Source organism: Moschus berezovskii, chromosome 5 (genome assembly GCF_049115385.1).
Source record: "Moschus berezovskii isolate FMDL1 chromosome 5, NW_MosBer_1.0, whole genome shotgun sequence".
Taxonomy (NCBI): domain Eukaryota; kingdom Metazoa; phylum Chordata; class Mammalia; order Artiodactyla; family Moschidae; genus Moschus; species Moschus berezovskii.
In genome coordinates, this window is record NC_142464.1 from 126,443,459 (window position 1) to 126,469,446 (window position 25,988).

The following is a 25,988-nucleotide window of genomic DNA, read 5'->3' on the forward strand; positions in this document are numbered from 1 at the left end:
AGGGGACAACAGTGGATGAGATGGTTGGATGGCATCACCGACTCAATGGACATGACTTTGAACAAGCTCTGGGAGTTGATGATGGACAGGAAGGCCTGGTGTGTTGCAGTCCATGGGGTCAGAGTCCAGACATGACCGACAGACTGAACAACAGCACTGGAAAAAACGTCACTTTAACAATACAGCTTCTGAGTTTGACAGAATAAACACATGATCCTGTTCTTAAATTTGGAATAGATCAGCCCTGTTCAATAGAAGTAAAATGTGAGCCATATATGTAAATTTTAATTTTTCTGGTTGCCACATTAAACAAGGTTTTTTAAAGAGTAAAATTAACCCTAGTGACACATACTTAACCTAATACATCAAATACATTACCATTTTAACATGTAGTTAATACAAAATTACTAATGAGATAGTTTACTTTTCTTTCTTGATAAAAAGTCTTGGAAACTCAGGTGTATTTTGCAATCAAAGCACATGTCAACTTGGACCCAGTCCCATTTCAAGGTCCAGTGGCCACAGGAGGCTCCCAGCTGCAGCCTGGGACAGAGGCGTACATATTTCCCCTAAAGCGCTCCAGTCAGAGCCATCCTGAATCTCTGAGTCTTCCTGCTTCCCTGAAAGAAGGCCAGTTTTCTCCATTTGCACAGAGGCTCCCTCTGAGCTAAGTCTGCTCCGTAGGTCCACCTGATCCCCTCCACCTGGATCAGGGCGACGGAAACGGCTCTTCCACAGAGAGCATGGGGTACTCCATGAGGCATGAAACAATATGAAGGTAGCTTCCCTCCATTTTCTCTCATTTTCTTTTTCCTTTGGACTGCACAGCATGCGGAATCTTGGTTCCCCAACTGGGCATGGAACCCACATCACCTGCACTGGAAGCCCAGGGTCTCAACCACTAGATGCTCAGGGAAGTCCTCTATATTCTAAATTAATTACAAGTTCGTTAGAAGCTACAAAAAATAGAACAATCCTTTCCACCAGCTCCCCTCTCTTTGTAAATGGGAAACAATCTCCTCTAGGTCAAGACTTTTCACATGCCCACGCCAGAGGCAAGCAAGGCCTGGCTCCGCCTGGCCCACCTTCCCCATGTGACTGGGTCAGCTGGTCCTGGGCCCAGTGACAGCCCGCCCTGATCCACAAGCCCTCCTGGCGCCCCGTCCTGGCCCACCGATCCCCTAGAACCCACCCAGGGTTTCCCGCCGCCTCCGCCGGTCCCTCAGACCCCACTGGTCCCTCGTGGCCAGGGCCCCTTCCTCTCCCGCCTCCAGCCTGCTGCCCTCAGGCCGCTCACCCTCCGCACCGCCCGCGCAGCACAAGGGCCTCCTGGCCGGTCAGCTCGGCGCCGCGCTCAGGGCCGGCGCGCGTCCCGTCGCCCGGCGGGACCTCCGGCCTCCCCGGGCACCGCCTCCCGTGAGCCTGGGCGGCCTCGGCGCACCCACGTCGACACCGCCGGGGCCCGCAGGGGTCCGGGAGAACCGCGCGCTGCCCGCAGGAGGGTCGCTGGGGGCTGCGGCGCTGGAGTGAGTGCAGCCGGGGAGCCTGCACGTCCCTCCCCGCTGACGTCGGCGGAGACGACCCGCGCACGCCGGGCGCGTGCTCCTCAGCCGCCCCGCCTCCCTTGCTACTTCCGGGCGGCGCTTGGCGGGAGCGGCGCGGCTCTGCGCGCAGGCGCGGAGTCACGCGCGGGCCAGGGCAGATCCCGCGCGCAGCTCTCGCGCGGCTCTCGCATGACTCTCGCGCGGCTCTCGCGTGGCGGCGGCACGGCCCGGGGCAGACATGGCCAGCTGGGTGTTCTGTAACCGCTGCTTCCAGCCGCCCCAGGCGACGTCGTGCTTCAGCCTGACCAACTGCGGCCACGTGTACTGTGACGTCTGCCTGCGCAAAGGTCAGGGCGGGCCGGCAGCCGGGCCCCTGTGCGGCGGCCACACGCGCGGGGCGGCGGCCACACAGACGGGGCGGCGGTCACACGCGCGGGGCGGCGGACACACAGACGGGGCGGCGGTCACACGCGCGGGGCGGCGGACACACAGACGGGGCGGCGGACACACAGACGGGGCGGCGGTCACACACGCGGGGCGGCGGACACACAGACGGGGCGGCGGACACACAGACGGGGCGGCGGACACACAGACGGGGCGGCGGTCACACACGCGGGGCGGCGGCGGTCAACACGCGGGGCGGCGGTCACACGCGCGGGGCGGCGGACACACGCGCGGGGCGGCAGACACCCACGCGGGGCGGCGGACACACAGACGGGGCGGCGGACACACACGCGGGACGGCGGCCACACACGCGGGACGGCGGACACACAGATGGGGCGGCGGTCACACACGCGGGGCGGCGGCGGTCAACACGCGGGGCGGCGGTCACACGCGCGGGGCGGCGGACACACGCGCGGGGCGGCGGACACACAGACGGGGCGGCGGACACACACGCGGGGCGGCGGTCACACACGCGGGACGGCGGACACACAGACGGGGCGGCGGACACACAGACGGGGCGGCGGCCACACGCGCGGGACGGTGGACACACGCGCGGGACGGCGGCCACACGCGCGGGGCGGCGGCCACACGCGCAGGGCAGCGGCGGTCAACACGCGGGGCGGCGGACACACACACGCGGGACGGCGGACACACACGCGGGGCGGCGGCCACACACGCGGGGCGGCGGCGGACACAGACTGGGCGGCGGACACACAGGCGGGGCGGCGGCGGCCACACACACGCGGGGCGGCGGACACAGATGGGGCGGCGGACACACACGCGGGGCGGCGGACACAGATGGGGCGGCGGACACACACACGCAGGGCGGCGGACACAGATGGGGCGGCGGACACACACGCGGGGCGGCGGCCACACAAACAGGACGGCGGCGGCCACACGCGCGGGGCGGCGGTCACACAGGCGGGGCGGCGGACACACACGCGGGGCGGCGGACACACACGCGGGGCGGCGGCGGCCACACACGCGGGGCGGCGGCGGTCAACACGCAGGGCGGCGGCCATACACGCGGCGCGGCGGCCACACACGCGGGGCAGTGGCGCCCTGAGGCGAGTGGGACGGCCTTCGCAGCCGGGCTTCTTGAGCTGGTGGCACCAGGGCCGGATCGCGGGCCGAGAGGCCCGGGGTCGCGGCTCCAGGCAGCGGGCCGCCAGCACAGTGGGCAGCGCGGGCCCCGCAGCTCAGCACCACCTGCCGCTTGGGGCCCGACGGGCGTGGCGCGGGAAGCGGGGAGGCAGGTGCAGAGGCCCCCAGAGGAGGCGGTGGGTGTGAGGGCCTGAAGCAAGGGGAGGGGCACCCCGCGCTGTCTGCCGGCTGCCAGCTGATCAGCGCCCACCCCAGGACCTGCGAGCCCAGCACCTGCGCCTGGGGCACCACCTTGACGTTTTCTGTTTCTGAAGTGTTTTTATTGACCTAGAGAGCTCAGCAGGGAAAAAAAGCCTAAATGAAAACGCAGTGAGTTCTCACACAGTGAGTCACAGATGAAAAATCAGAACATCACACCCCCCAACCCCACGCAAACCCCCCACACCCCCAGGCCCTCTGGAGGAAATGGCGCCCATCACCTTGGGCAGCAGTGAATAGGGGGCCCAGCCGGTGCCAGGCTCACCCCACACTCCGCCTTGCACGGGCCTGTGTCTGGACCTCTCCCTTCAGGACCCTCGAAGCACGCTTGCCCCTCCCGCCCCTTCCCCACCGCGCCTGCTCTGGCCTGGCGTGTTTCCCAGCTTGCCGCCGACCCTCGGGCTCCTCCAGGCTCTGTCGTGGTGGTGCCACAGGTGCGCTGGTGCTGGGCTCGCAGGTTGGGGGGTGGGGAGAGGCGTGTGCCCAGGTGGGCTGGCCGAGTCTGGATCCTGGCATTGGAGGATGCAGGACGGGAGGGGGGAGGGCGTGGGGAGGCAGCACTCTGGGAGGAAGCGGAGCCCAGCACAGGGAGACATGTCCAAGCAGGACAACCACCAGGGCTGGACAGCAGGGCTCTTGTTGGGCAGACTTGAGTCTGGGCGGCAGCTGACCGGATTGGGGTCAAGGCTCCCCTGGCATCCGGACTGCTGGAGGGGGACAGCAGGTTTTAGCTGAGGCTCAGGACCTCACATGTGGAACATAGGTGCTGGGGACAGCAGTGCAGGGAGACTCCAAAGGGTTGTGAGCACACAAGGGTCTGGAGGTCCAGACAGTGGAGTGCTGTGGGGAGGGGTCTGGAGGGACTGGGGTGAGGGGAGGGCGGGAGGCAGGAGCCACACAAGCCTGTTCTCACCTGGGGGAGAGTGTTTCCTAAAGAAGCTGGATGAGGGCAGGAGGAGGCTAGCGTGGGGAGAGACTGCCAAAATGTCAAACCAGGCCTCCGAGGGCAGTCAGGGAACCAGCCTTAGCGTGAGGATTAGCTGCCTAAGTGCCCTGCAGAGAGAAGAGAGGGAGGGCTGGGGCGGAGCTTAGAGGGTCTGAGGGAGAACAGGAGCCCTAGGAGGCGGTGGCTGACAGAGGAGGTGAGCCCTCCCTTGGAAGACTAGACCTGGGGTGGGGAAGGGGAGGCGTCCCCCCAGGACGCAGGAAGGGGGCCGAGCCCATCAGCCCTGGTGTGGGCAGGGGGAGAGAGGCACGTCTAATGGGGCCTCTTTCCCAGGCGATGACTGTGGAGCGGACAGCCCTGGGATTGGGCCATGGACGCTGCCTAGGAGGACCTGGGACAGTCGGGTGTGGACGCCTGGCCTCCGAGCTGCCTAGTGGAGAAACTGAAATCAGAGGCTGTGAGGACTGGGCAGGGCCAGAGAGGAGCTGGAAGCGAGGGGGCTGAGGAGGGACCCCTGCAGGGTCCAGGGCCAGGCGGTGGAGAAGGGGCAGGTGGGAGTGGGTGGGAGGAGGCCGAGCACAGGCAGGGTGGCAGGGCGGCCAGGGGTGGAGCCATCTCGGTTCTCAGCTCCCCTCGCGGCCTGGCCCTTGCAGGAGCCCTGCTGCCAAGGCCAAGCGGCAGAGCAAAACCCTGGAGCTGTCAAGTGGCGGGGAGGAGCTTTCATTTTGTAGTGTTTAAAATTTTCAGCTAAGTTATCCCCATTTTATTCCTATAAAATGTGCTTGTGGGAAATAATCTGGGCTGATCTAAGTTTTAAGTGTTGTTCGTCTATATGGCCACGTTTTGGAGCATATTTGGAAAGTAAGAAAAAATGGATAGTTACTGTGTAATTCTTTTCAACTATGCGCATGCCCCCAGGCTTGTCCATGATAAGTGCTATAATCCTGTGTACTTTTACAAGAAGTACTGTAACTTAAGGTCTGCATTTATATGTATTTAAAGGCACTATTCACTAAAATAAAGTTTGCTTTCTTTTGTAGGTAAAAGGGATGAATGCTTGATTTGTAAAGTTGCATGTCGTACAGTTCTACTTTCAAAACATGTAAGTTGAAGTCTATAGTATGTTAATATTAAGCAGTGATTTTTTTAAAGTGTGACATTCAATTTTTACTCAGTTGTGGTGTCTACAACTTTTGTTGATTTGCTTGGTGTGCTAGGAGATCGTGCAGACTTTCTGTATAAAGTCCACTAGTGATTCTGAATAGCTCACACAGCTGTCTCCTCAGGAGAGCCTGAGCACTGCTGGGGATGGGCGAGGGACTGCTGGGGACGGGCTGCGGGGCGCTGGGGACGGGCCGTGGGGCGCTGGGGATGGGCGCGGGGCTGCTGGGGACAGGATGGGTGCAGGGCGCTGGCTCCTGCAGCTCCTCACGGTGGTGGGGTTGGTCTCCCTGGAGTCCATTCTGGTTAAGAGGCTCAAGGGAGTAAAACTGATCCCTTCAAGTTTAGGTCCCAAGATGTGTATTTGATCTGGTGTTTAATGGTAAAAGTTCTTGTTCTGATTACAAGCATACAATTACCTCAAACATACCGGAAAGCTGTAGCCGAGTGTGACGGCCCCGGTCCCGCCCCCACGGCCAGCGTGCGGGCGTTGCTCCGGTGCTGGTGGGAGTGTCCCACAGCACCGCCCCTGGCGCCGCTGCGCGTCCACGGCGCACACACCCACAGGCTCTGAAAAGGGCTGCCTGCGGGAGAGGAAAAACCTTTGGGTGTTTTCAGTTGTTTACTGTTTCAGTCTTAAAATGAACTTTTTTTTTGTTGCCATAGTTCTGCATACTTGTAAGACTATTTCTGGAGCATAAATTCCTAGACGTGGGGAAAACTGAGGGCTGGTGGGGTGGGAGGGTAGGGTGGTGGCACAAAATGTCTTCCTAACCATCACAAACAAAAAAAAGGGACACAGAGGGGCAGTGAGAGCCCAAGTCTGCCAGATTGCAAAGCCAGCCAGGGCTCTTAGCCACCACACTGCCTTCAGAGTAGAAAGAGGGCGTCACTTCATGAAACCTCCTCCACCGAGCGCTTCTCAAATGCGTTAGCGACAGAACCCTTTCTCAGGGAATACATATTAATATCCCACGGTCCACACTTGGAAGAACTGTTCTCCCGTATAAGCTTCTGCGGAGTAACCAGCATGTCTTAGCGTGAGCCCAGCTCTGGAGTCTGGCAGACCCAAAGCAGATTCTCGTCCTAGCTGTGGGCTCCTGGAGGTCTCCTTCCCGTCTGCTCTGGGCCCTCACGGCATTGTTGAAAAGATTAAATGAAATGACACTCAGAATTTTTCTATTAATATTTCCTCCTCCATGCGTAGGGCGTGCAGTTGCCCCTTCTGTGCCATTGGGGATCCCCATCCCTGTTGCCCCTCAGGGAAGCCCTGGGCCCTGGCAGGTCAGCACCGACACCCTTGCCTCCCCCAGGGCACGGGAAGGTCTCCTTGTGGGGCCTGGTTCTCAGTGGGCGTCAGTCCAGTCTTCATCACTGGGGTCCCTGCCTGCTGTATGTAGGGCTCACCGGGGCCTTTGGAGGTGGGGGCAGGCCTCTGTCCTGTTTCCTTCGAAGTACGGGGCTCGGGGCGTCGGGTTCCATCCAGGGTCTCGGGTGGAGATCCGAGTGTGGGGCTCGCGTGTACTTGGAGCGCCTGCAGCAGGCCCCCTGCGCTGCTGGCGCCCTTCCCCGCCCTTGCTGTGAACGGAGTCTGGGGCCGCTTCCCCTGTAGCTGCCCCCACCCACAAAGCAGCTGTCCCCCTTTCCAATGCAGCGGCCGCCCCCTCCCCACCACAAGGTCCTCCAGCAGCTCCTGGGGCGCTGGCCCTTCGGGTGTTTCCTGGTTTCTTGTGCAGACTGTCTCCCCAAGTGCAGCATGAGTGTCACTTCAGCAGGGATGGGCCCGTGTGGTCCTTGTCCGTGCCCCTCTGTGTGTCTGGTGCTGACTGGGAGGAGCAGCAGGTGTGCCTGCAGGAAGTGTGCCAGTGGGCAGGTGCCAGCTCATAGCCCTCTTTTGTCACGAGAGTTAGAGGTTGTGCCCGTTGCTCTTCCTGATTCTGATTCCACCATTTCCTTTGTACCCGCTGCCCCAACCCCAGCCGCCCGAAACTCCTCAGCGCCACCCTTGGTCCCCTAGGAGGCGGCGCTGCCCCTCGCCCGCACCGTGGCGTCCTTGGGGCCCCTGGAAGCCACTGTGACGGTGTCCTGGCCTCGGTCTTGGAGTGCACTGCCCTCCGGGCCCTGGATACAGCGTCGGCAGAAGCAGCCTTTTCTGTTTCAGACGGACTCCGACATCCAGGCGCTCTTCATGGGCATAGACGGCCTGTGCAGGAAGTACGCCAAGGAGACCTCCCAGGTGAGTGCCCAGGCCCTGCAGCTGGGCTGGGAGCCCAGTCTGCACCTGCCTGCACTGTGGAAGGCCGCGCACCACTCCCGTGTCTGAGGGTGTGACACAGCGGCTGCCCGGACAGGATGCCCACGCTGCCTTGGGGACTGAGGGCTGGGCCGCAGATCTGGGTCTGGAAGGTGGGCCTGGGGCGTCCAGACACCAGGCAGGGGGCTGCCTCTTCATGCTGTGTCTCCTGACCCCCTCTCCTGACCCCTCCTCGTGCCTGTGCGTCCTCTCCTGACCCCTCAGCACAGACACCCTCGGCCTGTGCTGTTCCCAGCCTGTAACCCGGCCTGAGGACATGCGTCCTCCCACCGTCCGGGCTCCAGGGTGGCGTGGCCGTGGTCAGCTCCCCCTTGGCCTCCGTGGAGACGCAGGATGGGCTGCTGGCGGGCGCGGCCTGCGGACTCTGTGCAAGTGTCATCGAGTCTCACCTGTGTCTCACTCCAGCTGGGGACTCAAGCCCTGTTTCGTTTTGTTTCTGTCAGTCAGGCCAACACTGAATCCCAGAGGCTGGCCCCTACCCAGGGCAGGTGGCGCGTGGCTGCACCCGAGCACACCCGAAGCCCTTGCCCTCAGTGGGGCTGCTCCCATCTTCCACTCAGGGACCACCCCCTCCCCGGCCTCTTGCCCACGGTCAGCTTTGCTCCTGGCCCTGTTCCTGCTGTGGCCTCACCTGTCCTGCTGCGTCTGAATCACGGAGCCCCGCATGCTTGTCCTCACCAAGGTCCCCCTTGGAAGCGGCCTGTCCACGGGCCTTGCTGGGCCCAGTGCCTCAGGTGGGGTTCCCTGTGACTGGCTCCCAGATGCGGCTGAGCAGGAGCCTGGGGCCACGCCCAGAGGCGGTGCTGCTCCTCAGTTTGGGCCCTGCTCCAAGGCACGTGTTCAGGTCTCTCTTGCCCTGAGTGTGGGACCCTCAGAGGAATGAGCTGAGAGAGGTGACTTGTCTTGCTGCAGTGACAGGAAGGCAGCTTTAGACCTGTTCAGACTCCTCCCGGGGGCACGGCCCTCACCTCTGGTCCTGCCCGGGGGAGGTAGAGGGAGGGGCAGGAACAGTCCCGGGCTGATGAGTGAGGACCGGCGCCTGCCTTTGAGGGCCCTGGCAGCCGCAGCGGGATTGAGGGCCGTCAGTACGATCCGGGGCCTTCCTGGAACGGGGCCTCGGGAGCTGTGAGGACTCCTGCAGGGATGGCCCTGTGTGCCCTCACATCACCCTCTCCATGGGCGGGCACTTCAGGCAGAGCCTGTGTCTCCACTGCCCCTTCTGTGGGTGGAGATGCACATCCCTTGTCCCGTGGGGCGGGTCCCTGACGTCCAGGGCTCTGAACCCCTCTGATGAGGCAGCAACCTGAACGTCAAGGGCTCTGGGAGGGTGTTTGCCTCCGCCTGCGGCTCCCCCTGCCCCGAGGCGGCCAGCCTGTTTGCACAGAAGGACTTCTTCCCTCCATCTGGACCAGACCAGCGAGCCCTCGGGGCAGGGCGTTTACATGATGCCGCCTCAACCAGCTTGCTCAGTGCTGGCTCCGCTGTCTTGCAGCTGTGCACAGATGACAGCAAGAATTGGGCCTAAACAGTGTTTCAGGAGGGTGGGTGTCATCTGAAAACCCCAAGCCTGCAGAATAGCTCTCTCTGGGGCCTTCCCTGGTGGTCCAGTGGCTAAGACAATGCGATCCCAGTGCAAGGACCCGGGTTCAATCCCTGGTCAGGGAACTAGATCCTGCATGCTGTCACTGCAGATTCTGAATCCTGTAAAGATGGACCCTGCATGCCACAACCAGGACCCGGCACAGCCAGATAAATGCATGAATGAACAGCTCTCCCTTCCCTCCGAGTCAGTCATTCTCTCCTAATGTCCATCGGCGCCTCCAGGAACAGTCCAGGCTCTGCTCTGTAGACGTGGAGGTTGGGGCTCATAATTGGAGACGAAGGGTGGTGCTGGTTTCAGGCACTGCTGGCCTTGACCGGCTAGTAAAGGTCACTGGGCTCTCAGAGCAGTGTGGCCCTTCCAGTCTGCCTGGTGGCGTCCCTGCCCAGCAAAGTCCCAGTTGGGGGGCTCCTGTGACCCAGTGGCTGCTACCTGAGGGCAGCACGTGGTGACTGGCCTGTGTGGGCCGCATCCTGTGTCCTGAGCACCACTGAAGCCACATGGAAGGGAGGCAGAGCAGCTGCAACGCCCGTGTGGTCTTCACGTGAACCCGTGGCGTGGAGCTTGCCTGGTCAAGGCTGCCCACTGAGCCTGGGGTCTGCCGGCTTCTGCTCTGGCTGCTGGGCAGCAGGAGGGCCGTGTCTGGGGAGGATCTGGGGCTTCGGGAAGCTTCCGGCCTCAGCCTCTGCAGCAGCTGACACATGTTGTCTTCTCAGATCTCAGAATTTCAAGAAAAACACAGAAGGAGACTCTTAGCCTTCTACGGAGAAAAGGTAACTCCAGTCAGTGGGCCACAGGGCGCGAGGTGGCTGCATTGCCTGCTCCTGGCATGGGCTGCTGGGTGGTGTCTGTCTGCAGGCGCTCAGCCCGCTGCACAGTTCCTCTCTGAGGTCAGCCTTGCAGCCACCTGGGGACCCAACCATGGCCTCACCTCCACCTTGGACACCAGTACAGACCCACGGTCACCCCATGGTTTATGTGGTGCTTTTTCATAAATGTGAGCATAAAGTTGTTCTGGCCGATCTTCACAAAAGGAGGTTTAGTACCCCTTTGCTTATCCCCAAAGCATCCTCCTCACTTGGTTTTGAAACTCAAAAGAAGGAAAATAAAGCTTTAGTGAAAACAAATATGGAGCTTCAGCTGTGACTTGGGTTGAAGCCTGCTATTGGGCCGTGTGGGTGGAGAGGAGCAGAGGGTGGGCGTCAGCGGGGGCACTCTGCCCGAAGGGTGCTCCACGGGGCAGGGCGGTGCTGGGCTGGGCTTCACACTTCCCGGAGGGATTCCTGGAGCCAGTTTCCGACACGCCTGGTGACCTGGACTTGGAACGAATTCTCACAAAAGGCACGAGGGCTGCGGCCATGTCACTTGCATTCTGATTCCTTGTTTAAGTACTTGAGAATTCACTTGTTCCCTCTAAACTGTCACCCGGCCTGTGTGGTAACAAGAAGTTATTCGATTGTGTTTAGATTTCTCAGTTGGAGGAGTCCCTCAGGAAGTCAACGCTGCGGGTGGAGCAGCTGCAGAGGTGAGTCCTGGCGGGGAGGGGGCATGTGGCGGGTGGGAAGGCTCATGGCACTTTGTTTCTCGGGCCTGGTGTCTCCAGATTCAAGTCTCCCTGTTTTCCCTGGTCTCCAGGTGGGGTGTTTCTGGAGCGGTGGGTTCTGGGCCAGGCACCCCCGCTGACCACTCCGCTTGCACTGGTGTGGCTTGCGTCTCCCTCCAGGGGGGACCGGTGCCCCCTGCCCCCACAGCTGGCACCTTCGCCCCAGACCATGCGTGCCTGGTCTCCCACCCTGCCCCCATGGTGTCTCTGCTTCTGACTCTGTCTTTGGGATCATGGACACTTGTCTACCCCACACACCAGCACCTAGCTTGTTTCACGAGGTCACCTGGAAACAGGCACGAGTGCCCTTTGGGAGCTGGGCCCAGCAGCCGGTCCTGCTCAGCAGGCTTCGAGGGAGCGCCTGCTGTGTTCTTGGCGCTGCCTGCTGTGGGTTCTGGGGACTCAGGGGAGCCCCTCTGAGGTGGACCAGGCCCGTGCAGGTTCCCGAGGTGAGGAGGGGCCAGGGCGTGTCATGAAGAAATGGGTCATTTCTGTTTTCCATACTTCAGGTTGGAAGGAATTATCTGGATGTAAATGTTTGCAACTCAATTAATGCCTTTTTTCCATTTATTTAGGGTGAGGTCGTCACAACAAACAGCTTTCAGCATAGTAAAAACTCCAGCTTCAAGTAAGTGAAGTGATGCCTGGAAGGGGGAGGGTGGTGGACGTGCTGGGCACACCCGTGGCTCCAGCACTGGGTCTCTCGTCACAGCACCTTCAGCAAAGCCAAACGGACCTCTTCTGTTCCAGCCCCATGACTCGTCAGCCTCTGAAAGGTCTGTGCCCTCAGCCCCTGTCCCCAGCTCAGGCACTGAGCACAGGTGCCCCCCACTTGCCCCTTACTCCCATCCCTAAGCAGAGGGGTGGGTGGGGTGGCCACGTGACCAGGCTGGGCCCTTTCTTTGACTGGAATGAGAGGGGTGGGCCAATGGCAGCCTCTGAGACCTAGACCCCTCGGTGGAGTGTTTTTCTTGGAAGGTTGCACTTGGGCCCGTGGGCAGCAAGGCTGATGGGGGTGCCCTGGCCGTGCCCGGCAGGCCACACCCCCATCCCCAGCTCTTGAGGAAGTCGGGAGCAAGGCCCTCCTCCCAACTGCCCTGTGCACATGCGGGAAGGCCTGGCCCTGGCCCCGCCAGCCTGGAGCAGGGTAATTCAGGCACTGGTGTGGCCGAGCACTGTGTGCATGAAACACATGGGCTGGCCAGTGGGTAGACAGAGGCAGTGGTCCTGACCCGGACGTCCGGCAGGAGGGGGAGGAGCCCAGGGACGGTGCAGGTGGTGAGGAGGAGCCGAGAGGGAACTTTCCCGGGACGGACAGGGGCGGGAGACGGGAGGCCCGTTCCAGCCACACGGTGGGCGCCTGCATATCCGTGTGTCTGCTTTACAGGCCTTCCTGGCCTGGGCGGGGCTGTGATCCCCATGCTCTGGGAGTGCTGAGCGGCTGTAGGGCGGGGCCTTGTGTGTGCACGCGTGCAGGCGTGTGCACATCCGTGTTTCTGTCACTTCAGTGCGGTTGGCCCGTGACCATCTCACTGTCTGTAACAGGGCAGAGTCCATGGAAGTTGACTTCACGCCCTCTCCGCGGAGAAAGGTGAGTGCACAGACATCACACGTGTAGTCCCAGGCACTTTGCACAGATGGTCTTTCCCGGCGTGGAAAGCTGTCCCACGGCACATGCACAGAGGCGGCCGGTTGCCAGGCGGCGCCGAGGAGAGGCCTGGGCAGGGGCGCCGAGGAGAGGCCTGGGCAGGGGCGCCGAGGAGAGGCCTGGGCGGGAGGCCGGGTGTGGCCTGGGCAGGGGCACCAAGGAGAGGCCTGGGCAGGAGGCCGGGTGCGGCCTGGGCAGGGGCACCGAGGAGAGGCCTGGGCCTGTGAGGAGAGATGACGCTTGGATTCTGCCCGACAGGAGCGATTTTGTCCCCGTGCTGTGACTGACCTCTCAGAGTTGGCCTGTGCCCGGACATGGGGCACCAAGTGCAGGACAGGCCGGGGGGGAGGGGTGGGGAGCAGGGGGCAGAGAGGGCCCGGGAGGGGGTCTAAGCCGGAGGGGCTATGAGCACAGTGGCTGCGGGAAGGCCGTGAGGTGGGGTCTGCTCACAGCCAGCCACTCCGCGGCCTCGGCGGGGAGCAAGGGTCGTGCAGAGCCAGCCTGGCCGTCCAGCAGATGCAGAGAGAGGTCCTCCCCTCGGGCTCTGCGAGGTCTCAGCCTGCGCTGGGTGGGCAGGGGCTGGAGCCCAGAGGCGGGGAGCTGCTCCTATGGGTGGACACCAGGGAGCTGGGCAGTGTGACCCCACTTGCAGAGTGTTGGGGGTCCCTCCGAGGCTGTCGTGCTGCCAGCCGAGGTGAGGCTGGGGTGGGGGTGTCAGCAGAGGGGGCCCTGGACTGAGGCCGCTGCAGAGCTGGCACTCACCACGTGACGCTGGAGTGAAGGAGCACTGTGGTGCCAGGCACGGGAGCGGGACGAGGACACAGCGGGGGCATGGGTGGTGGTGGCTGGCAGGCAGCAGTAGTAGTGACAGGCCCAGGCTCCCGGCCCCCACCGGGTGTGTGCCCCCTACCAGGCCTCACTGTGCAGTGGGAGGGCTCAGGGCAGTGGGGTTAGGTGGGGCCCTGCCTGGTGGGGGCACGGTGCGGAGCGGGCCTACCCTTGCTGCCGCCTGCCAGCTTCTGTCAGCGTCTGGATTTCAAGGTGACGAGATGCTCCCAAAGTGAGGATTACTCAGGATTTTTGAATTCCTAGTGTCAGCCACAGAGAAGGCAATGGCAAGCCACTCCAGTACTCTTGCCTAGAAAATCCCATGGACAGAGGAGCCTGGTAGGCTGCAGTCCGTGGGGTCGCTACTAGTTGGACACGACTGAGAGACTTCACTTTCAATTTTCACTTTCAAGCATTGGAGAAGGAAATGGCAACCCACTCCAGTGTTCTTGCCTGGAGAATCCCAGGGATGGCGGAGCCTGGTGCGCTGACGTCTATGGGGTCGCACAGAGTCGGACACTACTGAAGCGACTTAGCAGCAGCAGCAGCAGTGTCAGCCAAGAACTTCGTTTACTTTTCCTCTTGTGAGATCCTTAAAGTCACCAGTGGAGCCTTCATCCACTCACCACCTGGGCCCCTGGGGCGGCAGGCACGAAGCCCCCAGCGGCTGCGTTCCCGCACACGATGTTGATGTGTGTCAGGCAGATGCGACTGAGGATCTGTGTTCTTAGTAAACAGGGACAGTCTCTGCTCCTGAGCCAGTCTGGAGCATCAGTGGTCATTTTCTCTTTACGATGCAGCCCGAGGTTGCTGCTGGCCCGCTGAGGATCTCCCTGCTCAGCCCGCCTCGGGATGGACGCATGGGTAAGTGGAGACGCCTCTGCTCGCCTGGACCACACGTGCTGCAGGGCCTACCCTGCCCCCAAAGCAGGCCTCTCCTGCAGGCCCAGCTGAGGGTGCGGGGGCTGCTGGCCCTGCTGTCCTGTCCTGGTTCCCGGTACGGAAATCCTATTGCCGCTGCGCCTCCTGGCGGCTGGCGGCGTGGCCGCAGGTGAGCGCCAGGCCCCTCCTGGGGACAGCTTGAGCACCAGACTCAGGCTTACGCCATCCTCCGAGTCCCTCCCCAGAAGTTCCCTGGTGTCGTCATCGTGGAAACACACGTGCGCACCGGCTCCTCTCCGGCCTCAGCGCCTCAGCTCTCTCCACCCTTGGCTTCCTGTCCTCGCGCTGAGGCTGAGGTCCTGAGCGTCCCCCCCGAGGTGTAGGTGTTCTGCGCTGCCTCGTCCAAGGCCTGATGGTACCTGAGCACCTGGTTGGTGCTTGACTTCCTTCTGCCCAGCCTCAGAAGGAGACTGTGGGCTCAGGTCAAGCCTGCACCTTCCTGTCTCCCTGCCCGCGCTCTCCTGGGATCTCAGGCCATCAGTCACTCCCGGGCGCTTCCTCGCCTCCTGCCCACCTCCATCCTGTGCAGCTAGTATGTCCACCAGTCAGGGTTCCAGCCGCTTGTTCTGTGGACTCGTCAGCTCTCAGCCCCTGTGAAGCCTCCTCTCCCCCATCAAGCACCACCTGCTTCCTGCTGACCCGTTCCATTGGCGACGGAGGCGGCCTTCCTCCTGGGCGCTGGGCATTCTGGGCCCCCACCTTGGCACTGCCCTGCAGGGGTCGGTCTCAAATCAGTGTCTGCAGGCCCAAGGCACTGACCAGCTGCTCGGAGCACCTTCCCCTTAGGAGCCCAGGGTCTGGCGGATGGTGACTGCAGTTCCCATGATATCACAGTAGAACCTTGTTGCCTCTCTGTTCTGTCAGTATCTTGTAAGAGCCCATAATGGAAAAGAATAGATAAATGTGTAACTGAAACACATGGTTACATGCTTACAACTAGACAACATTGCGAGTAAACTGTACTTCAATTTTTAAAAAGCAAAAACTGACCGTTTTAAATCTGGAGGAACAGAAGCAGCCACGTTAGAAAGCATTTAGAAGGCAACACAGGCCGACGGGCGGAGAGCACTGAGGCGCTGAGCAGCCGGCTCGTTGGCCGGAGCAGGTGCACACCAGCCCCTCTGACCCTGCGCTGAGCAGCCAGCCTGCTGGCGAAGAGGTGACCCCTCCCCCAAGACGCGCTCCAGCGGCAGCGCAGACACGGTCGGGGTGAAAGGAGTGACCCTGCGCTGGATGACGCCTGAGAAATCAACCAGCAGCGTGGGAAGCCTTGCGGTGACAGGACGCGATGCTCACAAAGGTGTGCATACCTGACCACGGTGCAGGTGCCCGAAGCAAAGGCTGACTGGTGCCGGGAAGAACTGAGTGTGTTGTATTAGCGTGCACTCCCACTCAGAGGCGGAAGCAAGCAGTGAAGTGGACACGCAGTGTCGGCCTTGGACAATGTCCAGTGTGAGTGCCTGCCAGGGCAGACACCTCCGCCTGCTATGCGCTATCTGCGGGGGACCCGCCTCGTGCCCGGAGGTGCAGACAGGCTGAGACGCAAGTCAGGCGCCTCCGCAGCAGCGGACCAGGAGCCAGAGGGCAGGGGCCCTTCTGGATGGCGCAAGTCCCTTTGTCAGACACAATCGTTAGTGCAGACACCCCACACAGATGCCCCCAAGCGGGTGAGGCCAAAACCACAGAACTTTAATCATCCCTGAGCACTTATTAGTAACTGATGCGGCTACTAGACAAGTGATACTGAGGTAAGTGACCACTTACCTGATAAACACTGTGCCCCCAGCAGTGGCGGGGGGCAGAGGGAGGCTTTCCACGGTCAGATGGGACGCTCTGCGGAGGGGACCTTGCAGTGGGGCCTAAGACAGGCCGTGACACTTCGGAAGGACTGTTTACACGGAGGGTATTTGGGGCCAGAATGGAATTAAGTTCGAAATCAGCAACAACAAAAAATCTGACAATAAAACATATTTGAAAATTAACACAGTTATAACTACTTTATGGATCAAAGAAAAAACACAAAGATTTGACTGTGTGGATCATAACAAACTGTGGAAAGTGCTCCAAGAGATGGGAATGCCAGACTGCCTTACTCATCTACTGAGAAACCTGTATGCAGGTCAAGAAGCAACAGTTAGAACTGGACATAAAACAGTGGACTGGCTCAAAATTGGGAAAGGAGTACATCAAGGTTGTATGTTGTCACCCTGCTTATTTAACTTATACACAGAGTACATCATGAGAAACGCTGGGCTGGATGAAGCACAAGCTGAAACCAAGATTGCCGGGAGAAACAGCAGTAACCTCAGATATGCCACCCTAATCGCAGAACTATAATGATATACAGTGGAAGTGAAAAATAGATTTAAGGGACTAGATCTGACAGAGTGCCTGATGAACTATGGACGGAGGTTCATGACATGGTACAGGAGACAGGAATCAAGACCATCCCCAAGAAAAACAAATGCAAAAAAGCAAAGTGGCTGGCTGAGGAGGCCCTAAAATAGCTGTGAAAAGAGCGGAAGTGAAAAGCAAAGGAGAAAAGGAAAGATATACCCATCTGAATGCAGAGCTCCAAAATAAAGCAAGGAAAGATAAGAAAGTTTTCCTCAGTGATCTATACAAACAAATAGAGGAAAATAATAGAATGAGAAAGACTGGAGATCTCTTCAAGAACATCAGGGATACCAAGGGAACATTTCATGCAAAGATGGGCACAATAAAGGACAGAAATTGTATGGAGCTAACACAAGCAGATGGAGGAGGAAATGGCAACCCACTCCAGTGTTCTTGCCTGGAGAATCCCAGGGACAGGGGAGCCTGGTGGGCTTCCGTCTGTGGGGTCACACAGAGTCGGACACGACTGAAGTGACTTAGCAGTAGCAACAGAAGCAGAAGATATTAAGAAGAGGTGGCAAGAATACACAGAAGAACTGTACAAAAAAGAGCTTCACGACCCAGATAATCACCCAGTGATGGTGTGATCACTCACCTAGAGCCAGACATCCTGGAATGTGAACTTAAGAGGGCCTTAGGAAGCATCACTATGAACAAAGCTAGTGGAGGTGATGGAATTACAGCTGAGCTATTTCAAATCCTGAAAGATGATGCTGTGAAAGTGCTACACTCAATATGCCAGCAAATTTGGAAAACTCTGCAGTGGCCACAGGACTGGAAAAGGTCAGTTTTCATTTCAATGCCAAAGAATGCTCAAACTACTGCGCAGTTGCACTCATCTCACACGCCAATAAAGTCATGCTTAAAATTCTCCAAGCCAGGCTTCAGCAATACGTGAACCGTGAACTTCCAGATGTTCAAGCTGGTTTTAGAAAAGGCAGAGGAACCAGAGATCAAATTGCCAACGTCTGCTGGATCATGGAAAAAGCAAGAGAGTTCCAGAAAAACATCTATTTCTGCTTCATTGACTATGCCAAAGCCTTTGACTGTGTGGATCACAATAAACTGTGGAAAATTCTGAAAGAGATGGGAATACCAGACCATCTGACCTGCCTCTTGAGAAACCTGTATGCAGGTCAGGAAGCAACAGTCAGAACTGTACATGGAACAACAGACTGGTTGCAAATAGGAAAAGGCGTATGTCAAGGCTGTATGTTGTCCCCCTGCTTATTTAACTTAGAGTACATCATGAGAAACACTGGGCTGGAGGAAGCACAAGCTGGAATCAAGATTGCTGGGAGAAATATCAATAACCTCAGATATGCAGATGACACCACCCTTATGGCAAAAAGTGAAGAGGAACTAAAGAGCCTCTTGATGAAAGTGAAAGAGGAGAGTGAAAAAGTTGGGTTGAAGCTCAACATTCAGAAAACTAAGATCATGGCATCCGGTCCCATCACTTCATGACAAATAGATGGGGAAACAGTGTCAGACTTTATTTTTCTGGGCTCCAAAATCACTGCAGATGATGATTGTAGCCATGAAATTAAAAGATACTTATTCCTTGGAAGAAAAGTTATGACCAATCTAGACAGCATATTGAAAAGCAGAGATATTACTTTGTCAACAAAGGTCCATCCTGTCAAGGCTGTAGTTTTTCCATTGGCCATGTATGGATGTGAGAGTTGGACTGTGAAGAAAGCTGAGTGCCGAAGAATTGATGCTTTTGAACTGTGGTGCTGGAGAAGACTCTTGAGAGTCCCTTGGACTGCAAGGAGATCCAACCAGTCCATCCTAAAGGAGATCAGTCCTGGGTGTTCATTGGAGGGACTGATGTTGAAGCTGAAACTCCAATACTTTGGCCACCTCATGCGAAGAGTTTACTCAATGGAAAAGACTCTGATGCTGGGAGGGGTTGGGGGCAGGAGGAGAAAGGGATGACAGAGAATGAGATGGCTGGATGGCATCACCGACTCGATGGATATGAGTTTGAGTGAACTCCAGGAGTTGGTGATGGACAGGGAGGCCTGGCGTGCTGTGATTCATGGGGTCGTAAAGAGTCGGACACGACTGAGCGACTGAACTGAACTGAAGTGACCTGAAGAATTGTCAGCGTATGAGTCAGGCTTTTTTCGTAAACTGGAAGCTGAGGAATGAGTTAATTTGATAGTGGAATTTTCCTCGTTGAATTTCGGATTGGGTGCAGTGTGCATGAGGCATCTTTTTGTCCTTTGCTTTCACCCGTTTGCGTCTTTGGACCTGGACACGCGTGGTTGGGTCACGCCCGTGGTCTCGCCTCTGGGTAGAGCATGTAGTCCATTGGGTCACACGTGGACACGCGTGGTTGGGTCACGCCCGTGGTCTCGCCTCTGGGTAGAGCATGTAGTCCACTGGGTCACACGTGGACACGCGTGGTTGGGTCACGCCCGTGGTCTCGCCTCTGGGTAGAGCATGTAGTCCACTGGGCCGGCACAGCTGTTAATGGGTTTGGACTGGCGTCTGCCTCTGTGCTGTGGCGTCTGCTCTGGGGGCTCCGTGTTTATCCGAATCTCCTTAGCTGCCTCCTTTGGCATTCACCACTCTTGGTGCACCATTTGCTGTGAACTGTGTCCCCTTGAAGCTGTGGCTGTGTTTGGAGCTGGGGTTTTCAGGAGGTCAGTGCGGCCCTGAGGGTGGGGCCTAATCCTGCTGTATCCATGTCCTCCCTGGGAGATGCACAGGTGGAAAGAGGTCACGTGGGGACACAGCCGGCAGGCGCGTCTGCAGGCGGGAACCGGGATCCGCTGGGTCACCAGGACTCAGATCTGCCTGAGCCTTGCCCTGGGATACCCGTGGGAAACAGATGGTTGTGGCTGAAGCCGAGCCTGCAGTAGCGGCGCAGAGCCAAGTCAACCGGGGGACGCCGTCCCGTGGTTCTTGTGCCTGGAGAGCCGTAGCCTCTGTTGCCACCCAACCGAGTTCTGATAAGGTGGCTTCCCCCCATCTGAGAGGCTCTGTTGATGTGGAGCCGCGGGTGACAAGAGCCCACAGTCCGGCCCTCCTGCTTCCTTTAGAGATGCTCACTGTCTTAGAGGCAGGAGGAGTCAAGCCTGCTCCACAGGCGTCTGCACCCGCCGCCTTCCCTGCGGAGCCATGTGCCTGTGGCGGTCGCTCTTCAACCCAAGCACGGTTTCAGTGTGGGGTAGCTTGGCCAGCAGTGAGCTCTCCTAGTTTTTGGCCGCCTTTGAACAACGTTGTCTTCATTTGAGGATAAGCTCACTGGGTAGATTCTCAGTTGCCTGGCACCATGCAGGGTCGCCCTGCTGTCTGGCCTCTTGTCTCTGACCAGGAGTCGCCGTCATCCCTGTACTCGTGCCCCCATGCCCCTGTGTCTCCGTGTGTGAGGATTGTCCGCCCTTTGCTTATTTTGGAGGACTTTTCAAAATGGTGCAAGTCCTGAGGCCTCACCCTGCTCTCTCGGGATGGCTGTGGCTGGTCTAGGGGTCTGCGTGCTAGTCACTGCGCTGTGCCTTTTCCTCCTGCTCACGACCCCAGATGCAAAGCCGCAGGTTCCCAGCCACCCTCTCACAGCCCAAGCAAGGGAGCCCCCTCCCCAGCCTGGCAGCTGTGGGTGTCCAGGTGCGGGGCTGTCAGCTGCCTTGGCAGTGTCCTGGAATGGTCCAGTCTCCTCGCGGATTTCAGCTCCGTTGCAGCTGAAGTCAGTTCTTGGTAAACACTCCTGGAAGAACCGTGGCTCGATCCCCTTGCCGGTCCCACCCATGAGCCTGTGCGCCTGTCCCAGTTGCCTAGCTGCAGCGCCCAGGGTCTTGTCCAGAGGACCCCTGTCCTGGTGTCATGGGCATAAGCACCCCACGTGCCCGGCAGTGAGATGTTCCCTCTTTAAGTGTCAACATGGCCTCCATGTGCATTTTTCAAAAGGAAATCTTGCCAAATGCCCTCAATTACGCCCCCTGCTTTCCTGAACCGAAACCCGGCCCTGACCCATGGACGTCCTCAGCTGGCCACTGGCTTCCAGTCGGGCAGCAGCTCTGGCTCTGCGACAGCTCCTCGGTGCTGCCCAGCCCTGCTGCTGCCTCGGCCTGCTGAGCGCTGGGTCACCACCCTCAGGACAGAGACCTCAGGGTCCCTGATTCTCAGGCAGGACCTGAGGGCCTGGCACCCGTGTTCCTGGGGTCGGAGCGCTGCCCACGCAGCCCGTGAGCTGTTGACCTCCTAGGGCCTTGGGGTCCTCGGTGCTGGTAACGATAGTCGTCTGCATAGAGTCCTGTAAGGCACAGGTGAGAAACTGCTGCCGCTGGCCATCGAGCCTCGAGCATGTGACCCCGAACACAGGACTCTTCCCTGGGAGGCCAGCAGGGTGGGAGCCGTGGGCAGGACGGACTCACAGCCCCCTGGAGCAGGAGACAGGGCTGCTCAGGAGGCACGGGTGCAGGCCTGGGCCAGAGCCTGGGCGGGGCCTGGCCCTGGAGGGGCCGCGGGGCGCGCAGCCTGTCAGGTGGCAAAGCCGCCCCGCTTGTCTGTGCTGAAGTGAATGTCGCCACAGAGAGGCACCAGCCCCGGCCTGACTGCTGTCAGGTCGGGCGCAAACCACTCACGAGCACAGCGGGCCCACCTCTGAGAGCCAGCCCGCCTGTGGGGGTGGGCTGTCCCTCCAGGGTCAGCGAGGCCCCAGGTTGTCAGACCCTGTAAAGCCCCGAAAACAAGAGACGTGATCAACACAGCTGTTGAGATGGTTCATCCTGGCTCCCAGCCGTTCTGGGGTCTCCCACGGTCACCTGCAGTGGGCTGTGTCTTCACAGTGCACACTGCCCCAGGCAGAGAGACGAGACCCCCATTGGCCATGTATTGCTGGGAGAGGCACCCACCCTCTCTGGTCCAGGTTGGTCACGGAAGGGGTACGTGAGGGGACACAGAGGAGCCTCAGCTAAACGCTGGAGTCCTCCCTTTCCTGCTTCCTCCTGTTGCAGTTTCAGACCTGAGAGGCAGAGGAGTTGAGGTATTCAAAAAGCAGTTTTTTCATACTTGCCCCCTGGTGTGGCTGAAGCGCACTAGGGACCTTTGCATTTTTAACAGAAGCTTCTTACTGGCTGGGAGGGGTCAACGGCAGAAGTCGGAGGGTAAGCCTCTGTGCCTTGGATGGAGACCACACGGCGGTCCCGGCGCCTGGCATTGCCTGTGGATGCCACCCTCCTCGGAGCCAGAGGGACCTACCTGCCAGTGGCCCTCGGGGTGGCAAGTGTCCAGACGTGGACCAAGAGCCACCGCACACAGGAGTGTCCTACCCGAACGGAACTGCGGGCAGTGGGGCGGGGGGCAGTGGCATCAGACCGCCTGCTCGGGCAAGAAGACGGGCGCGCAGGGGGTCCTGGGTGGGGGCGGTGATGGGCACAGCCCCCCGACCTCTCACTGCAGGCAGCATTGCCCGCCGTCCTCAGCAAGAAGACGTCCTCGGGCAAGAAGATGGGCGCGCGGGGGGTCCTGGGTGGGGGCGGTGATGGGCACAGCCCCCCTGACTCTCACTGCAGGCAGCATCGCCCGCCGTCCTCAGCACCTTGGCCTGACACCCCAGTGCCCCAGCGAGCCCCAGGCGCTCAGGTAGGTCCCGCCCTTGGCTCCTGGGGGTGCCAGGACCCTGCCTGTCCTGACATAGGCTCTGAGGGAGGCTGTGCCATAGGCACCGCTTCACATTCTTGAAGCTGAAAGGAGACATGGGTCACCGTCATGAAAACCCTGGAGGAGCCATCCTGGCTGCAGGGCCCTGGGGGCGGCAGGGTCTCCTGACGGGCAGGTGGCCACTCTGCAGGTGCTACCCCAAGGGGCTCCAGCCGGAAGTGCCCACAGCGCTCCCAGCCCGGCAACACCGTGTGCAGGGGCAGCCGTGCCCGGCGTGCGCCTCCTCCCCCGGGGGCTCTTCAGCCCTGGGAGCCCAGGCAGTCTCTCCAGACAGCAGACCCTTCCTTCCCTCTCACCCCTCACCCAGAGCCTGTCTGCACTTTTGCCATTCAGCACCGTCCAGACCCCTGGCCTCTCGAGCCCTGGCCTGCCAGTGACTGACAAAGCCACCCCCTCGCATCCCTGAACACAGGCTGCAACCCAAACCTCCATGAGGCCGCCTTTACCCAACTCCATGGCAGGGGTCTGCTTCATGCCCTCTGACCCCCAGCCAGCCAGCCCCCTGCTCCAGGCCCTCTGCCCTCAGGGAGTCGGTCCCCCTACTCCATGCCTCCTGACCCCCAGGGAACCACCCACCATGCTTTACACCCTCTGACCCCAAGAGAACCAGCCCCCAGCTCCATGCCCTGTGACCCCCAGACAGACAGCCCCACCCTGTTCCGTGCCTTCTGACCCATAGGGAGCTGCCCCCTGACTGTAACTTGCCTTTTTCAGCGTCAGCACAGAGGACCCTGGGAGTCCCATGTGGATGCTCTGGGCCCTAGAAGTGAGCAGCGGTTCTCGGGGCCCTGCCTGGGTCACCACAGACCAGAGTGGGCTTCCCGTGAGGCTGCCTGCTGGCCGCTGCGTGGGGGCTGCTACCGCTGGACCTGTGGCCTCAGGCTGGCCGTGTGCCCTTGGAAACTGAGAAGCAGCTGACCCTTGAATGACCATGGAGTCAAAGGCACTGCTGATTTTATCTATCAAATTTGCTGCTAGGATCCCAGCCCTGCAGATGCCCTGTGAGTGGCCAAGGCAGAGCCCGGCGCCCACGGCGGGCAGAGGGGTGGCGCCCAGGCAGCCCATCAGCATCTCAGGGCTGATGCAGAGGCAGCGTCCAGGTGAGTAGGGCCCAGGGAGCAGCCAGAGCGCAGGCCCCAAGAACCCCCACAACCCCTCGCAGTGACCCTGTCTCTCCCTGCAGGGCCCACAGGCCTCGGGGGGCTTGCACGTGATTGACAGCGTGCTCCCCCTTGTCTGGGTGTGCGCAGGGGACTCGGCACGACTGACAGCAGGTTGCCCCGATCTGGGTGTCGGAGCCACCGGCCCACCTCTTCCTGATGGAGCAACTTGGCCACGCGAGTGAATAAACCGTCTTCGGGCTCTCTGGGGCAGCAGTGTGATGTGTCTGCTGTTCATGCTGTAGAACCTCCTTACAGGCAGCCAGCCCCTGCCTCACTGCTGGGGACTGCGACAGGCTTCTCAGAGGTGGTGGGCTGGTCCAGGCCGTGGCGGGGGTGAGGCTGGCGGTGTGGCCTCGGGTCGGACCCACCCCTGGCCCCATCTGCGCGGCGCGTCTGTCTCCAGACGTGGGCTTCGCGTGTGACCTCCTCCGGGCCAGGTGCGCCCTCCGCGCCCCGTGTGGCTTGGGACACGGCGGGCCGGAAAGCAAGAACTCTGGTCCTCACATCGCAGTTAGCTGAGATCTGCCCCCAGGACCCTGGGTCCTCTCACCTGGGTCAGGCCCAGAGCCGAGCAGGCTGAGAGCAGGCAGTCCTCCGCCCCAAGGAGCTGAGCAGGGCAGGCGGCGCTCCGCTTGGGCATCCACACTGCGGCCATTAGGAGTGCTCCTGAGGGCAGTCGTTGCTGTGCCGGTCTGCCTGGGCATGTGCCTGCAGGGCAAGCATGACGCCCCAGACGTGTGGGCGCCATGCAGGGCAGACGGGCCCAGGGCTGACGGCGTGGCAGCAGGGACGTGGGGTGAGGGCAGCAGGACCCGAGGAGCCCTCGTGCTGCCTCCAGGCTTCCTGCAGGTGGAGCCCTGGCTCCATGAGTCTGGGGCCTGGTCGTCCAGCCTCGGTTCTGATTCCCCTCTTCCATCACCTCGTCTCCCTTTGCAGAGAAAAACCCCGATGCCACGTTTTGTTTATTGTTTATCTTTGGTGTTTTTTACATTGGAGTTCCAGTCCCATGGGCGTCTGATCAGGCTTGTACCTCCTGTCCTTTTCTTGGCTGACCATTGACACCAGCACGGCTACTTTGCTGTTTCAGTTCTTTTCATTGGAAAGGCAAAATTGAGTACGAATCAAAGCGGCACTGCACACGCTGCCATCGACAAAGATGACGCACGGCCCAGCGCCCAAGGCTCCCGCTCAGACCTTCCGTCCAGGGGTGCCGCGTGAGGGGGCAGGTCACAGCGCCAACGGCCTTGGCCTGCTTTGGGCCCACATGTCCTGGCAGCTCAGGCCTGCACCGATCTGCCTGGTGGCCAGTGGCCTAGAGATGGTCATGTCCAGGAAGAGCTGGGCCTGCCTGGTGTGGCAGCCACCCTCAGCCCCAGTGGGGCCCTCACCATGCCCTGGATGTGGACTCAGGTGTAACTCACCACACGTGTCGCATGAGGACACCTGCAGCCCGGGGACCGTGTGACCACAGCTTACCCGCCAGGCTGTTCCATTCCTGCAGCCTCCGTGCAGTCGGGCCTCAGGGGTTTCTGGCTTGGGGCCCGAGCTTGGCCAACCCAGCGGGGCCTGGTGTGGACAAGAGCGTCTGTCACACAAACCCTCCTTGGAGGGCCAGGGGAGTATAAGCGTGTCTGCTTGTGAGTTTTAAAGGAAATCTGCTTTTAGGGGAAAACAAAACCTGAAAGTGAAATGAACAAGTGGGGGCAGGAGATGCCAGCACCGCGCAGGCCTGTGAAGAGGGGCTCAGATGGGCCGGGCAGCGGATGGAGCCCTGACCACGAGGCCGCTCAGAGAAGAGGGGGCCTCCGTCCAGTCACTGCCCATTTCCCTTGAGAAGCTCGCTGTTAATAACGCTGCTCTGCCCAGGGAGTGGAGCCGTCCAGGATGAGCAGGCCGCTCAAACCATGTCCTGGGTGCCCTCCCACAACGTGGGTCCTGTCCCCAGGAAAGGGGGCTGCCTCCAGGCTGCCTGGGAGTCTGTGAGAGCTTCAGGGAAGCAAGAGGCAAACCACAAGATAGGCGGGCGACGTGGCCGTGCCCCAGGCTGGGTCTACAGAGTGAGGACTGTGGAGCAGGCTGGGGGGCAAGCCCCCAAGCAAGGGGTGGGGCTGCGCCGGGTCCAAGAGAAGCCCTGGTGCCCAGTGCCCCCAGGGGTGCTCAGTCAGCCTCTGACAGTGTGTCTGCTGCAGTGACTACTTTGCTTCTCATCTTTTAAACTGGAAACAGTGTCAGATTTATTGTTTTGGGCTCCGAAATCACTGCAGATGCTGATTGCAGCCATGAAATTAAAAGACGCTTACTCCTTGGAAGGAAAGTTATGACTTACCCAGATAGCATATTAAAAACCAGAGACATTGCTTTGC

The 25,988-nt window shown here is 60.0% G+C and overlaps 1 protein-coding gene across 4 annotated transcripts; it reads left to right on the top strand.

Annotated features, from left to right (window-relative positions):
- Positions 1-1,689: 1,689 nt before the first annotated feature.
- RNF212 (ring finger protein 212) lies at positions 1,690-23,828 on the top strand. Of its 4 annotated transcripts, none has more exons than XR_008687128.2 (12): positions 1,690-1,891; positions 5,337-5,398; positions 7,619-7,693; positions 10,088-10,144; positions 10,838-10,896; positions 11,550-11,602; positions 11,687-11,750; positions 12,520-12,565; positions 14,251-14,314; positions 22,315-22,384; positions 23,177-23,562; positions 23,713-23,731. XR_008687128.2 is itself a non-coding variant. In XM_055435230.2 (12 exons), exons 1-12 carry the CDS (start codon positions 1,783-1,785, stop codon positions 23,805-23,807), a joined length of 876 nt encoding a protein of 291 aa, XP_055291205.1. In that variant the 5' UTR covers positions 1,690-1,782; the 3' UTR covers positions 23,808-23,828. The 4 variants fall into 4 exon arrangements, 2 of the variants coding, with proteins under 2 accessions (XP_055291205.1, XP_055291206.1); XR_008687129.2 differs by lacking the exon at positions 23,713-23,731 and adding an exon at positions 23,646-23,671; XM_055435230.2 differs by having other exon boundaries at positions 23,441-23,562; positions 23,713-23,828.
- The last annotated feature ends 2,160 nt before the right edge of the window (positions 23,829-25,988 follow it).

What these genes read in the sequence shown, in the direction of transcription:
- RNF212 (XM_055435230.2), top strand. Translation starts at nt 1,783, where the DNA reads ATGGCCAGCTGGGTGTTCTGTAACCGCTGCTTCCAGCCGCCCCAGGCG. An exon ending in TGACGTCTGCCTGCGCAAAG is followed by an intron (nt 1,892 to 5,336) that starts GTCAGGGCGGGC and finishes TTTCTTTTGTAG; the next exon opens with GTAAAAGGGATGAATGCTTG. An exon ending in AGTAAAAACTCCAGCTTCAA is followed by an intron (nt 11,603 to 11,686) that starts GTAAGTGAAGTG and finishes CTCTCGTCACAG; the next exon opens with CACCTTCAGCAAAGCCAAAC.